Raw genomic sequence first — 15,240 nt, 5'->3', positions numbered from 1 at the left:
TAATAGTAGCCAATGACAAGTAATCAGTAGGCATTAACAATCAGGACAGTTACGCAGACAAGCAACCATAACACATTAGCAAGTAATAGAATGAATGAAAAGTTGTGCATACAATCTCTATTGCCATGAATTGCTTAGGATCTATCTGTCTTTTCCTAAACCCTTGCTTCCTCTTTAGTTTCTTCCCCATTTTGATTACATCTTCTTCCTCTCTTTGTATTCTCAATATAGTCAAATTATCGACCAATGAATCAAGGGTATAGAAATGCATGGTTCTCACATCTGACACATAACAGAACCAATAGTAATTAAAAAGGGTGGGGCCAAGTATGAAGTCACAATCTCCAATGTTATATCTTAAGTACTCTGGCAAGATTTCATGTTCATGGTTCTCCACGCTCCACCTAAGAGGATTAGTGGCCATTATTTATATCAACTTGGGTGAAAATATATGCCTAATGACACGACCATAGTTCTCTTTCTCATCTCCCACTAAAATTCTCGCTACCATAGACATGAACTATATCACAAACACAAACAATTAGTCATAATCATAATGAAATTGCTAACTTCTCTATCTATGTAAACAACAGTCTTACCTTGTCATTCATCCATTTCCTGTCTTGTAGGCAACAAAGCTCAGCACGTGTCAGGAAGTACCTATACATCTCTACAATGTACCTACACCAAAAGAAACAATCAGCAATTTAGTTGTATGTCTAAAATTATTGTCGGTTAGTTGTCCCAATTAAATCGGTCCCAACACTTACTTGCTACCTTCATCTTCATCACATCTTGTTGTCAACATCCAGAATAATTCCTCTTTCTCATCAAATTTTCTCTTGCCACGAGTTTCTTTTCACCTCCTCTAATCATGGAGATTTGATTGCATGGCTTCTCACCTGTGTTGATCTTCTTACTTCCATTTCCTATTGTGCTTCCTTGTTCATTTCATCCTTTCCCTCCTCATCATTGCCTTCCCCCTTATCCTCTTCTACTGCTGTATCACTAGACTTATCCTCAATTTGTTCTTCTCCATCATCTGCTGATGCAGAGTCACTCCCTTTTCCTTTCTCTTTATGTTGAGATTAACTCTCTTCTTCAGGTGGAGCACTTTTCTCCTCTTCTTTATCATCTTTTTCTGGTTCATTCCCTTCTCCTTTCTCTTCATGTTGAGATTTGTTTTCTTCTTCAAGCGGACCACTTTTTTCTCTTCCTTATCATCTTTTTCGGGTTTACTCTATTCTTCCTCATGTATTGAATCTTTTGGTCTTCCTTTACCATCTCCACCAGTTTCTTCATCTTCACTTGAGTTCTCTTCATCATCTTCGCTACTACTGCTTCCACCCACATCTTCCTTGTCACTCTCATCCATTAACCTCAACTGCAGGGAAACCAGCTCTTCTCCAATTATCATCACCAACCTTTCATATGTTCTCTTTATTTCCTGCAAAATAAAAGTAATTAAAGTAATTATTACTCTAAATTGTACACAACACCACAATCAGCTAGACATTATTTACTTACCAGATGGGTTAGCTTTATTTTTGTATTGGATGCACCAGATTAAGCCCCACTGACGTTGGTAACACCACGTAGTAAGCCTCTGTCACAACTTTTTTCTGATTTTACTTTTGCTTTCACCTTTTCCTCATCCCAATAGATAATGATATTCTCATTTTTGAAACCTTTTCTTTTCCTAAAGGAAACTGTTGTAAGCAATAAATCTACATATCAAGTAAATGATAATTTAGTTATACAATAATCACAACATGCAGAGAGCCCACTGACAACATACACACCGACCAATCGCAATCTACACAGCAGCTAATGACAACTTACATTTCTGTCATTCACAACATGCATAGATGCCAATCACAAACCACACCTAACCAATGACAACATGCTACACATACAGTCACACCCTACACATCAGCCAATCACAACTTACATTTGAGCCATTCACAACATGCACAGAAGCCAATCACAACCCACACTCATTTTTATTTTATATTTTTGTTAACACATATTTTTAAATAACATTTTCCTTCTATTTTTTGCCACACAAAAATTGCTATTTTAATTAATAAACAATTGGTGAAATCTTAATAAGTTTATTAATATTACAAAATAAGACCATAACATTGTAAAAATTTTACACTAAAAGTAATGAGTTGGTTTTGATAAACATTAAATAGGAAAAAAAAATGGAAGGGGGTTTAGTATTAAAATGTCAGAAAAGTTATGTGCAACTAGCTTACAGTTCAGGAGAGTTTTATAAAATTAACTTGGATGGGATTTCATGTAAGATACCATGTAGGATACAATGTGTCTTATGTTGATCTGATGTCGCAAATTCCATTAAAAAGATAACGGTGTCCTAACAGTAAGGTCTCTATACTAAAATAATAAAAAATTATGGGCGTTGAATTTAAACTTTAAAATGTGAGGAAAGTTATATGCAACTGACTTATAGTTTTGGGAGTATTGTATAATTTAGCCTAGTTTTTTCAATGAAATCTATGATTTAATTACTAAGCAACGAAGATTGTCATACCGTCTCATTTGGCAAAATGAATTGAAATTTATTTTTGGTCGCTTCAGGCCATAAAAATGGTTGGCAAATTTTTATTTGACCTGTTTGTCGCCCCTCCTCTCCACTTTGCCTTACTCCTCGACTTCTTTTATGAGCTTTAAATAATTAAATTTTGTAAATCAAATGTTAAAATTAGTTGAATACAAATATATAAAAAACACAACTTATTTTTCTTAAAACATCCTCATTTGTTGGGGTGTGAGTGGGAGGGAGAATGATTAACAAATGATACGAGAGAGAATGAGGGGGGAAAAAACAAAAGGAGAGAGCCATATAATTAATTAGAAGTAAAAGTAAAAAAATACATTAAATATTCAAACATCTTCCAACTGTAGCTTATAAAAAAGACCCGATTCATTCAAAAAGTTAAAGTTTATAAAAAGAACGGGAGGGATTATTCTTTTTTAAGTAAATTACTTTCGTTTCTCACCCAAAAAAAAAAATTACTTTCCCTTTTTGCTGGTCTGGCCGAAGTTCATAGAGAGAGAAATTATTTTTGAAAGGCCCCCTTGACTCCACTCATGGAATAAGGAAAAAGAGAAGGAGACTCTCGTCAAATTCATTGTTGGTTATGTCTCTTGATCAATTGTTTATGAAATTATGAATTAACTCAAAGGAAATTGTTACTAAACATTAATGATTCACGGGAAGGAGTCTTAGATAGCTACTATTGAGAGCAAGTCAAAACGAGGAAATTTACTTCATTTGAAATACCAGGAAAAAATCAGCATCCCAAACTTTTTGCATCATAATATGTAAAAAATGTCACTCAAACTCATTGTCATTTTTATGTCTTTAGTTCAATTTGATCCCAAACTCACTTGCGTTGGGCTAGTTGAGATTTATTTGGGTTACAATTTTAGTACTTAGAAACTATTAATCCACATGAAAACAACACTCAAGTTTTCATAACTGATTACTTGCTTCCCTTCACATTTTAACAGCGCGCTCCAATTCAATATGAATATCAGAAGGTGAAGTAAATACTACCTCCGGTCATTAATTAAGAACTAAATAATTAATTTGAAAATATTAAGAAAATTAATCAAATTAGTTAAATATAACAAATTAAATGTGTTGACTTCTCTAACTTGTCCTATTTAATCATATGCAATGGAACTATTTCTCAGTGATAACCCCCTACAATCAATAAGGGTATTTTAGATAAAACATTATAGATTTGAGAGATAAAGTTGATTGAGCTCTTATATTTAGAACAAAATTTAATTTTCACTTAGCTCTTATATTAAGAACCGGAGGTAGTATATATGTGGATATATATATAGAGAGAGCTTTCATTCTTAATTAAACATACATAAGCTTTATTCCTCAGCAAATTGTTTGCCATTTATTTATTCTCGATACATGCATAGTACAACACAAAAGTAGTGTACTTCACACAACTATGGGCCCGTTTGGAACAACTTATAAGTAACTTTTTGATAGTGATTTACAGAATACAATGTAAATATGTGATAGAAATTTTACATCAACTTACGTGAAATGTGCTTATAAGTGATTTTTATCATGATAACAAACAGGGCCTATATATCGCCTGGCTTATTTATTCCGCGGCAAATCATTTGCCATTTATTTATACCCAATACAAGCATGGTACAACACCTAACTGGTGTCCTTCACACAGCTTTATATTGCCTGGCTTAATTTATTATTCCCGGAGGGCGTGCTTCACATGGAAGTTGCAAGCCTCAAGGCAGGTGCTTCTTTCTTCCCTTTGGTTGGGTATGAACCAGAACAGTTTATGTTACATACTCCCTCCGTAGCACCGGTGTTTCTTTTGATGAATATGTAACCACTTCGTCCCCAGTTGGATCCCCATGAGTTCTTAACAATCCAATAATCTTGACCATCCCCTGATGAACCATATCCTACGATTAATACAGCATGATTATGTTTGCATGAAACGATGCCCGAGCAATCATCTCCATTAAAGACTCCCTGTCACAGTTAAGCAAACAACTATTAATTACTTTTCAAATGTGTCTTGCTGGATGGTAGAGATATGATGATGAGGTAAAGAAGATATGATTTACACTTTTGTAGGACTTCAAATGCGGGCTTGCATATATGGAAACACTAATAGGTTGCTTGTAAACATAACAGCGGAGAGAATTTTCAGATACAGGACTGTGAGCCCAATAATTATAGCCATCGATAGTAGCGATTGTGTTTGCAGCCTGCAACAAAGTAAAATAAGAATAAGAATAAAACCATAATTAAAAAAATTACATAAATTTAAACTACCCAATTAGTTCACACAAGTCTAAACACTAACCTTCGAGATATCGCAAGCACTATCTTGAGCTACATAGGGATAAGTTTCTTCTGAGGCAATACCATGATTGTCAATGACATATTTAAATGCGTTGACGTACCACCCTCCCTTGCAGCCTTGACTTGCAGCGCAAGATACAAGCTGTTGCTCAGATACTTCTGGAAGCGATTGAGAGACTATCTGATTTATTCCTTCTATAGCCCCGGTCGCAGAGAATGCCCAACAAGAACCTACAACATGAATTTGATTTGCTATTATGCTTCTATTATAGTATGCTACAATTAGGTTATAACAAAAGATCGAAGCAAATTTAAACTTACCACAGCTTTCCTGGTCTTTAACATGAGTTACAGCTCCTTTGGTCCTCCAATCCCAAGAAGAGGGTGCATTTGCACATGATGCGTCATTGAACATCATTTTGCTATTGTTGATTTCCATTACGGGTTCCTCTGTCTCGTGCAAGTACAGTTTGCTGAACTCTTCGTATGTCATGTCTGAGAATTTGTTCAAACCCAAGCTATAGTCACTGGGTGACCTCCTTGCTGCATTTTTCTCTCTGATCTCTTTCAAGTTGCTTTTGAAGATTTGAAATCTTACCGCCTCCTCTCCGAGGGTTTGGTATTCTCGTCCAGTCTCCTTCTTCCAGATTTGGAATAGATGGAACACTTGCTTGTCGGAAATGAATTTGTCCAGATCTAGGTCCGAAAAGGTATACTCATCAGGCACACTGGAAGAAGAGGTAAGAGAAATTGAAGCATACCAGACCAAGAAAAGGAGGAAGAACTTAGATATAGCAAGTGAACTCATTGTGCACTCGAAGGCGATAGATATTGAGCTAAGCGTTTGGATTGTGCATGGTTCTTGCATAGCATTATTGTTCCCTATATATAGAGGCAGCTAGGTACAGTGCCTTCATCACAGCTGACTTTTATTAAGTGCTGCATGATTGAGGAGGAAAGTAAGGACGACCAAACATGAGACACGAGTGCCAATGCTCATCACAATGATGAGCATAGAGTACTCATCACAATTTAGAACATCCAAATTGATTTTAAATGATTCAGATTGAATTTAAATTTTTTATATATTTTAATCAACTTTTTATTTTAATAGATATAAAATTTAAAATAAATATAATATCATAACTAACATATCTTTAAAAAATAAATTTATTATTAAAAAAATTGTATATTAAAAATTTTAAATCAGAACCATCCATATTAGATTTTGGATGGTTTAGATTGTATTATATTAATCAGCACTGTTGTGATGAGCACTGAATGAAGACCCGATTCTGCAAATGCGATCGGTATTGTGTCCCCATTTCCACAGTAATTTCCATAAAGCCAAGCTACGTGTTCTTGTGCTTTCTCCTGCCGAAAATGATGGAGATTGCAACCTCTGAAATGTTTAAAATTTAATTACTTGTATGTCAGGCCAATCTGAGGATTGGGAAACAAAAAATATGGCTCCCCAGGAAAAATTGGAGGGAGTATATTCGTAATTTTCATTTTGCTCACCAATTCTATGGTGATAAGAAATTAAGAATAAAATGACAGATATGTACAGTGATAAGAAAAGATGACAAATACGTTGTCTGCTCTCGTGATATTATAGTGGATTTTTAATATTAAACAAAGTGTGATGCGAATCCAACTCAACAAAAGCACAAAGGATGTCTTATTCTTAGCTGTTTTTATAAAAAAAGTTGATAAGAAGTTTGACACACACACTCATCTAGTTCTACTTATAAGACAGAAGAAATTTTTTGGTTCACAAAATGAGAAACTTTTTATATGAACGTATAATTCTACTATTCATTTATTGTTATGTTAACTTTGTTCTCATAGGGTATAATGTGTATTAAATAAGGATAAAGTCAAAAAGTTGTTAAATTTTAACTGAGAGTTAATAAAGTTTAACATTTTTCTTAGCGTGCATAAAACATGTTGAAAATAACTTATAAATAGGATCAAAGGAGCATATATATATGTGGAACCAGTTTTAATGCTCATCACAACGATGAGAACTATAAACCATTGAATTGTTCTGTATGCAATTGTAATTTTAGATGTCTTCTTGTCTTACGCGCAGTAGTAGGCAGATGGCAATGGGAAATGAGTTTCGTTACTCATCAAAATGATGAGCATCCCAAACTCATCATATTTGAACCATCTAGATTTGATTTGGGTCATCCAGATTTAATTTCTTTTATTTTTATTTTGTTAAAATAATTATTTTAATGGGTATATAATGTAAAATAAAGATAATATCTTAATTACCATTTTTAAAAATAATTTAAAAATAAATATTAAAAAATAAATTAAATCTATGGACCATCCAAATCATACTTGATTGTTTAAATATAATGAGTTTGGGGTGTTTATCACTCTGACGAGCACCAAAAATCATTCCAATGGCATAGCTTTGCTATATTCATATCTCTACTCGTACTTATTTACTTTCAGCATTGTCTAGCTATATATAGTTGCTCAAACACACTTTTACGAGATATAATGGAATGAGGGTTACTGATCATGAACTAATCATATAAGAAAAGAAAAGTTAGAAAATGCTCCTCCGGTCCTTAATATATAATATAATTATTGTTAATCTTAATCTTAAATATAAAGCTTATTTCACATATTTATCAAATTATCTCTATTAATATTTCCTCAATCATAATTAAGTAGCTCGAGGGATTGAGAATATTAAGAAAAATGATTATAGTATTTTTAAAAAATATGTCATACTTCTTATAATTAATTAACTTATCTAACTTTCTTAATTTAATTAAATTAGTTAAATAAATCTTATATTAAGAACATGAGGAGTATTTAGAAATACAGGGAAAGAAAGAAGAATGTAGACAAGTTACCTGAGACGAACAGCTTGGGCCGAGGAGAATATCTACAGAGGGAAGGCCAAGCTTTCCATGCAGCGACCACGACCGCCCATACAGTTGTGAACTAAAGAAAATAAATACATACATACTACCTATGATCCTAATTAAAAAAACTAGTTGACTAATTTGAGGAGATTAAGGAAGTAAGTTGAGTTAGTTACTTGTTCTAAATAGGTGTTGTCTTTCCTAAAATATCCTTGCTAATCAAGTGTATTGACTAGAACTATCATTGTTAGAAAGACTACTTTGAAAAAAAATGTATAAATATGAGAGACAAAGTGAATTGGGGTCTTATATTTGGAACTAAAATAAAAGTCAAACAATATCTTATATTAAATACCGGAGGTAGTATAATAATTCAAAGTGCAGCCGGTACAAACAATTATATATAAAAAAACAAAGATTGCGCTTCATTATATATAAAATGACAAAGATTTCATCACATCTTATACATATAATGGTTTTCTTACATGCATATTTATTATAAAAAACTTTTTTTAAAAAAATACTCTTGGAATTTCAAAAAACAATATAGAATATCTCAAACTTCAAAATTCCAAATAAATACTTATGACCGAAATAAAAATTTGAAATGTTGCTAAATTTATAATATGATCCTTTATTTTAAAAAAAAAAAACTCAAGTGACCTAATCTTAGGACTCATTTTGTCTTTAGAGTTGAAGAATCACTTTTCCTTTTCATTTATTTCTAATTTTGAAAATAATTTTTCTTTATTCTTGATATATTTGTGCAACTCAAATTAGGTAAAAGTGTGATAATCAATACTTGACCTGGCTTTATACCCAAATCTTCATAGGAACAATATTTTGCTCATCACTTTATTACCTGTCATGACTCGTACACTTGTAGTGGGAACACCTAGCTTACAAAAGGTTTGATAACCATTGTGCCACCAAATACAAAATAACATATAAGGCAAATATCAAAGCAAAAAGCCCTGTTAAAAATCATTTATCACAATTCCAACGGCAATAACAACATTTATAACGAGTTTCACCACTCTATAAACGCCATTTAGAACAATTTTTTTAAATCATTTCAACACTTGAAAAAATACAAGTAAAAGCGCCTCGTTATAAATCATTCACTACACTGCTAATGGCATTCATAACATTTTTGTGGAGTTTCAACAATTCACCAATATCATTTACAACACCTTTTTTAACAACGTGACCTTATTATTTGTATTTATTTTCAAACGTTGAAATTGTAAAAAAAAAAATTGTTGTAATTAGTGTTGAAAAGTGACATTAAGGCTGTTAGTAGCATAGTAAATTATTTAAAACATGATTGTCTTGCCTTTTTTTTTTTTAAATGTTAAAATTATATGAAAAAAAGTTGTTATATATAGAGTTGTTACAACATGCCCCAAGACGCGGGTTCCTCCTTAGATGGATGACTAAAAGTGGAAGATAATAATGGAAGCGCAGCGCTGGAAAGAGGACGACAGGTTCAAATACTCAAATCGGTGATTTTAATAGAAGGGTTTGGGTACTAAAATAGGCACCTAGTGGAAAGAAGCTTTCCACGCGCCCAGCGACTACGTGCCACCCGTACAATGGAAAACAAAAAGAAAACCAAAATGAACAAAGACAATGACTGAAAGTGCCACGCGTACAAACGATTGTATATTTAAAAAAACTTTTCCATCACATGCTATAGCCTTAAATATACGTATATACATACATATATATATAAATGTTAAATAACATCCCCATCCTAATGTTATCTCTGACAGGGATAAAATACTTTAATTTTATTAAGATATATTTAGCATCCTAATTTTTTTATGTTTTCAATATCTTAATTTTATTTACGACAATACTTACAAAGTTTCTGATGTTATATATATTAACAGTTAATACTACATTCGATCTTAATTATAATAGTTGACTAATTTGAGGAGACTAACGAAATAAGTTAAATTAGTTATTTCTAATAAATAGATGTTTTCTTTCCTAAAATATCCTTGCTAATCAAGTGTGTTGATTAAAATTATCATTATTAAAAGGATTATCTTGGAAAAAATGCACAAATATTAGAGACAAAGTGGATTGGGGTCTTATATTTAGGACCAAAATAAAAGTCAAATGAGATCTTATATTAAGGACTGAAGGTAGTAGTATTTAGTTATGAATTCACATAAAAATAAACAAAAACACAGGACCAACATATGATTGGAGAATTTTGTTTAAAAAAAATGATTGGAGAATTGATGTAATGTGTATAAGAAACTTAACCTAAATCTTTTTTTTTTTCTTCGGTTTATTGATAGTGTATTTAGAGCCATAAACCATAAATAAGATTAAGGTGTTGGATGTAACTAAAAAAATAATATCAGCATGATGAATGCATCTAAAACATAACATATGGGTGGTAAATGCTACTTTACCCCGTATATAACATTTTAATTCCTCAATATGTAAAATAGTTCAGATTTTTATTAAAATATAGAAATTAACATTTTAAACTGATAAATGACGCCAAAAAAAAATTAAACTGATCTAAATTTGAAGATGTTTGAAATTATAAAGAATAAAATTAAAATAAAGATAAATTATAAGACCTAATTAACTAATTTGAATAAATTAAGGATGTTCATTAACTTAGTTAATATAGCATTTTTTTTAAAAACACCTTAAGCATCTTTCTTAATTTTTCTCTCACTCTCTTACTTAATTATTGTTGGGGAAGATCTATAGAGTTAATTTGAAAAAAAACTGATAAATATGTGAGATAGGTCTTACATATAGAATCAATATTAACTTGCCAATTAGGTCTTATATTAAGAAAGTGAAGAATATTATTTAATTCAGATTCAGACTTACTGACAAAATAAGGACTTTGAAAAAATGGGTTGTGGATATATATATATATATATATATAAACAAATTTCTACGCTCAGCATAGAGATATGAAGGCATTTTAACTGCATCCGGTGATCATTGATTATAAAAAGAACCAGTTTCAATACCCATCATCATGATAAGTACCGTAAACTTCTCAGATTTGAACCATCTATATCTGATTTGAACGGTTCAGATTTAAAATCTTTAATTAATTATTTTTAAATAGAAAAAAATTATTTTTTTAAAAAATGACAATTAAGATATTATTTTTATTTTAGATTATATACATATTAAAATAATTATTTTAAACAAATAAAAGTAAAAAAAATCAAATTCAAGCTATGCAAAATGAGATATGAATGGCTTAGATTCAATTAGTTTAGGAAGTGTATCCAAACTTGTTTCGATTATAAAATCGTGCTTTAGCTTCTGATACGACCATGGGCTAGGAGAAGCCGCGTGGATCTAAAGCCGAGCGGCAACACATCAAATAAAGAGATGTTTTCCCCTTCTCCAATGATCTGAAGTCTGAACCATAGGAAGCTCCGATGACCATTGACACTTCTTCTGGGCAGCGAAAACTGGTCTGAGTGGCTGAGAGATGAGAGAGAGGAGGTTTTTAGGGAAAAAAAAAATTTTCAGTGCCATGTCACAACTCATTAACGGTGTTTGGAGAATTTCTAGCGGAAGGACCTACCCATGTAACGTAGTCGTAGTTATAAACTACCAACTTATTACTCATTCCTGTTTTTATTATAAACATAAAATAAATAATTCATAAAAATCGAGTAATTAGCTGAAATTAATTTAAAATAATAAATAGATTCAAAATATATTTTTTTTTTCAAACAAAAAAAATATGATACAAGAAAAATAACTAGGGACAACATTAAAAAATACATGATATTAATTAAATTTAAGACAAATCCAAATTAAAGCTTATAAATGGACCATACCTCTTTTCAAATTTAAAGCTTATAAATAGGATTGGAGGGAGTATTTGTCACTTTTAGTAGTTTTTCACATACCAAGGAGAGTACTAAATAGATTAAATCTTTCACTTTTGCCCCCATCATAGAGAGTATTAAATACTAGCATATTTTTTCTCATTCATTCCCTCTTTCTTGACCTTTACTATAACTAGTAGGGGTAGAATTAAAAATAAAGCATTAAAAAAAGGATACAAATGACAAATAAAAAAAATCAAAATCTTTTCCTATAAGTGACACAATAATAAGGATGAGAGTTGTATAAGGATTTAATAATAAAAAGGAAACAAAATTGGAAGGACTCGATTCAAAATCTGACAAAACTATAACTACTAAATTAGTTTTCCCATGTTATTCCAACATACTTCAAGATAAGGTTTAATCGTGATCCCAAATCAATTATTTTAGCTCGATATTATATAATAAATCATTTACTGAAAAAACTTTCCACGCAGCGACCAGAATTGAAAGTACCACGTGGACCAATAATGATTATACTACATTCGGTCCTAATTATAAGAGCTAATTGACTAATTTGAGGAGATTAAAAAAATAAGTTAAGTTAGTTATTTGTAATAAATATGTGTTGTCTTTCCTAAAATACTCTTGCTAATCAAATGTATTGGTTGGAACTACCATTATTAGAAGGACTGCATTGGGGAAAAATGCATAAATATGAGAGACAAAGTAGATTGAGGTCTTATATTTATGACCAAAATAAAAGTCAAACAAGGTCTTATATTAAGGACCGGAGGTAGTTTGTGTCTATAATATATATATATATATATATATATATATATATATATAAAGATTCCATCCATCTCGTGCGATAAATATGATGGTTTTCTCACACAAATGGAAAACAGGACATAAGAAAGATGAATGCTAGCCAATAATCTATTTAGAGGAGTCACAGACAAACAAACAAAAAAAAAAAGAAGTCATAAATGCAATAAACCCATTAAACAATTCCTTAGCTTAACAACAGAAGCTAATTTGCAACACTGAGTAACATTTTCCAAAAGGAAGAAGTTCTCACGAAGAAAGCTCCACAAATCACAATCTTACTGTGCATAAAAAGGATAAAAGACTAGAAGCTTTTATCCTCTAGATTTCAGCTTATCTTCACAGCCTCAACAGTCACTTATCACTCGATTCTTAGAATTAAACGAACACGCAAAGGCATATAGGTGGCACCCATCGTAAACCATCTTTGATTTCCAGCATGGTTCTTCTTATTACCACAGTAAGATTTGACTTTCCACAAAACTTGAATCACGGGGGAGAATTTTGGCTCTCACGGCGAAGAGAGTTAATTTTCCGTGGACCCTGGTCAACTTGAAAACACAGTAATCGTGCTTTCACTAGGCTCTATTTTGTCACCAACAGATCAAGCTCAAATGAAATTATTAATAAATAGTTGCATATGTTTGGCCAGAAAAAGATATAGTTCCTTAAGTTTTCTGCTCGTGTGATGGTCCACAATAAGTACAATTCATTGGGGTTACAATTTTAGTATTTAGAAACTAGACTACCCCTCAGTACAGCGACTAGCCCTAATTCATTCTGTAGATCAAAGGGCATAGAGTACGTACAGAGCTTTTGTTAATAATAAAAAAACTCTTTATTTCAAAGGCAAATCATTTGCCATTTCTTTACACCAAACACATACATTAAAATTGTACAAGACTTGCAAACGTCCAACATATGATCCTTCGCTTTATTTATAATGCCTTATTACGTGAGTTACAGCTCCTTAAGAAGGGGGTGCATCTGTCTCATGCAAGTAAGTTTTGCTGAACTCTTCATAACTCATATCTGAAAATTGGTTCAAACCCAACTTGCAGTCATTGGGTGACTCTCTTTTTGCATTTTTCTCCTTGATATACTTCAAATTACTTTTGAAAACCTCAAACTTTTGTGACTCCTCTTCTTGGGTTTGATATTCTCGTTTCATCTCCTTCTTCCACATTTGAAATAGATGGGAGACTTCTTCTTCAAAAGTAAACTTGTCCAGATCTAGATTCAAAATGGAATACTCATTAGGCTCATCATCAGTCACACTAGCCCTTGAGGACCCTGGCAACCAAAAGGACAAATGGACCTGAGAGTGAGAGAAATTGAAGCATACCAAACCAAAAGAAATGAGGGAGACCACCAACTCACTTTTTTTTAAGAAAAGAAAAGAAAAGAAAAGTTTTTTAATATATCTAAAAAAAATTCAAGTACAGAACAAGTCTTAAAGTTCAACAACACATATGTTATTCATCGAAGCTTCTTACAACTGAAGCTCAAAAATATATATGGCCAGAAGCAGGCGTAAACGACAGCCATATAACAAGATAAAAGAAGATTTTAAAGATGAAAAATTTCTAATTCAAATCCTCAAAACTATTATCCACTAAAGCCGCAGCCAATTAGATTTTCCCTCAAGATATATCAACGACAGATACTTTAGTCCCATTCAGTACTCACTATTTGAGAAAATAAATATATAAATTGAAAGAAAAACAAGCTGATGCAAAGAAGATGAACAAAAACCTGCGGGACTATTTCCTTTTCCGGCGTTAAAACTCATGGCGATTGAGGGTGTGTTTGGGATCACGTTAGTAACGTGACCCCAAAAGTAACTTCCACACCGCAAAAGCCAACTTCTGATCATTTCTCTTGTTTGGATCCATGATTGTCTAAGAAGCTCTTTTCTCTTCTATCGCACGGTAGAGCAAAAGCCACAAAAAATAGCTTTTCTAGTGCATCACGGTGCGGCAACATCATGAGCTCCTTAATTTTGTTACCTACCCAAGTTGCCCTTCTATCCAAAGACAAGATGAAAATTAACAAACCTTTTTCTGCAAATCATTATGAGATGCTCTGTTTTTCTTCGCCGGAGAAGAAGCAAAAGAATCTCTCATTACCCTCTGCTTCTGCTTCTACTGAAAGCTCTCCCAGAACTTCTCCTGACAGGTAAGCATTTCACTCACCTTATTCCTTCACTTTCATCGCTGTTTTGGAGTGCCATTGATTTAAGGGAATCCAGCAACTTTGACTATATTTTGGGTTTGCTTATTTTATTACGTCAACGTAGCTTGTTTCAATTGAGTGTTGGGTTTCACCAATTCGCCTCATGATTCAATGGTTGAAAAATTTTCGTTCCCTTTAAACAGTTGAATATGCATTTAATTGATAAAAATTGAACTGGAGAAAATGGCTAATCAGAGATACAGTGGTGGGTCTGTGAATGATTATGAGATGCTGAGGTGGGGATAGGGATTTTGAGAAGCTGAGGTTTGAGAGGAATTTTGAGACGTTGAGGTGGGGAGAGGCTGTGAATGATTATTGTTGCTGCCATCAGGGACGAATTGACAGAGGCAAGGTTGGGGAGGGGTGGAGAAGGTAGGCGGTGGAGTGAGGAGAATTGATTAGAGATTTTGGGGCTAAAAAATAAAGGCCAGAACTTTTTTTATTTTCTGTTAAGATATCTTTTTGTTTGTTATTTTATTATCTAAAATTTTATACACAGATAAGTTAGCCCAAATATCTCTAATCTCAAAGGATTATTCAAATATATTTGCATCTTTTTATG

The 15,240-nt window shown here is 32.4% G+C and overlaps 1 protein-coding gene across 1 annotated transcript; it reads right to left on the bottom strand.

Annotated features, from left to right (window-relative positions):
* Window positions 1-3,897: 3,897 nt before the first annotated feature.
* LOC114740959 (ervatamin-B-like) lies at window positions 3,898-5,720 on the bottom strand. The gene is made up of 4 exons (XM_028929217.1): window positions 5,213-5,720; window positions 4,893-5,122; window positions 4,651-4,794; window positions 3,898-4,555 (listed from the first exon to the last, which is right to left on the bottom strand). Exons 1-4 carry the CDS (start codon window positions 5,697-5,699, stop codon window positions 4,286-4,288), a joined length of 1,131 nt encoding a protein of 376 aa, XP_028785050.1. The 5' UTR covers window positions 5,700-5,720; the 3' UTR covers window positions 3,898-4,285.
* Between the last annotated feature and the right edge of the window lie 9,520 nt (window positions 5,721-15,240).

This window comes from Neltuma alba, unplaced genomic scaffold (genome assembly GCF_004799145.2).
Source record: "Neltuma alba isolate B1F8T4 unplaced genomic scaffold, ASM479914v2 tig00000578_pilon, whole genome shotgun sequence".
NCBI lineage: Eukaryota > Viridiplantae > Streptophyta > Magnoliopsida > Fabales > Fabaceae > Neltuma > Neltuma alba.
Note: the sequence above shows the minus strand (reverse complement) of the source record. Positions and strands in the feature narration are given on the sequence as shown.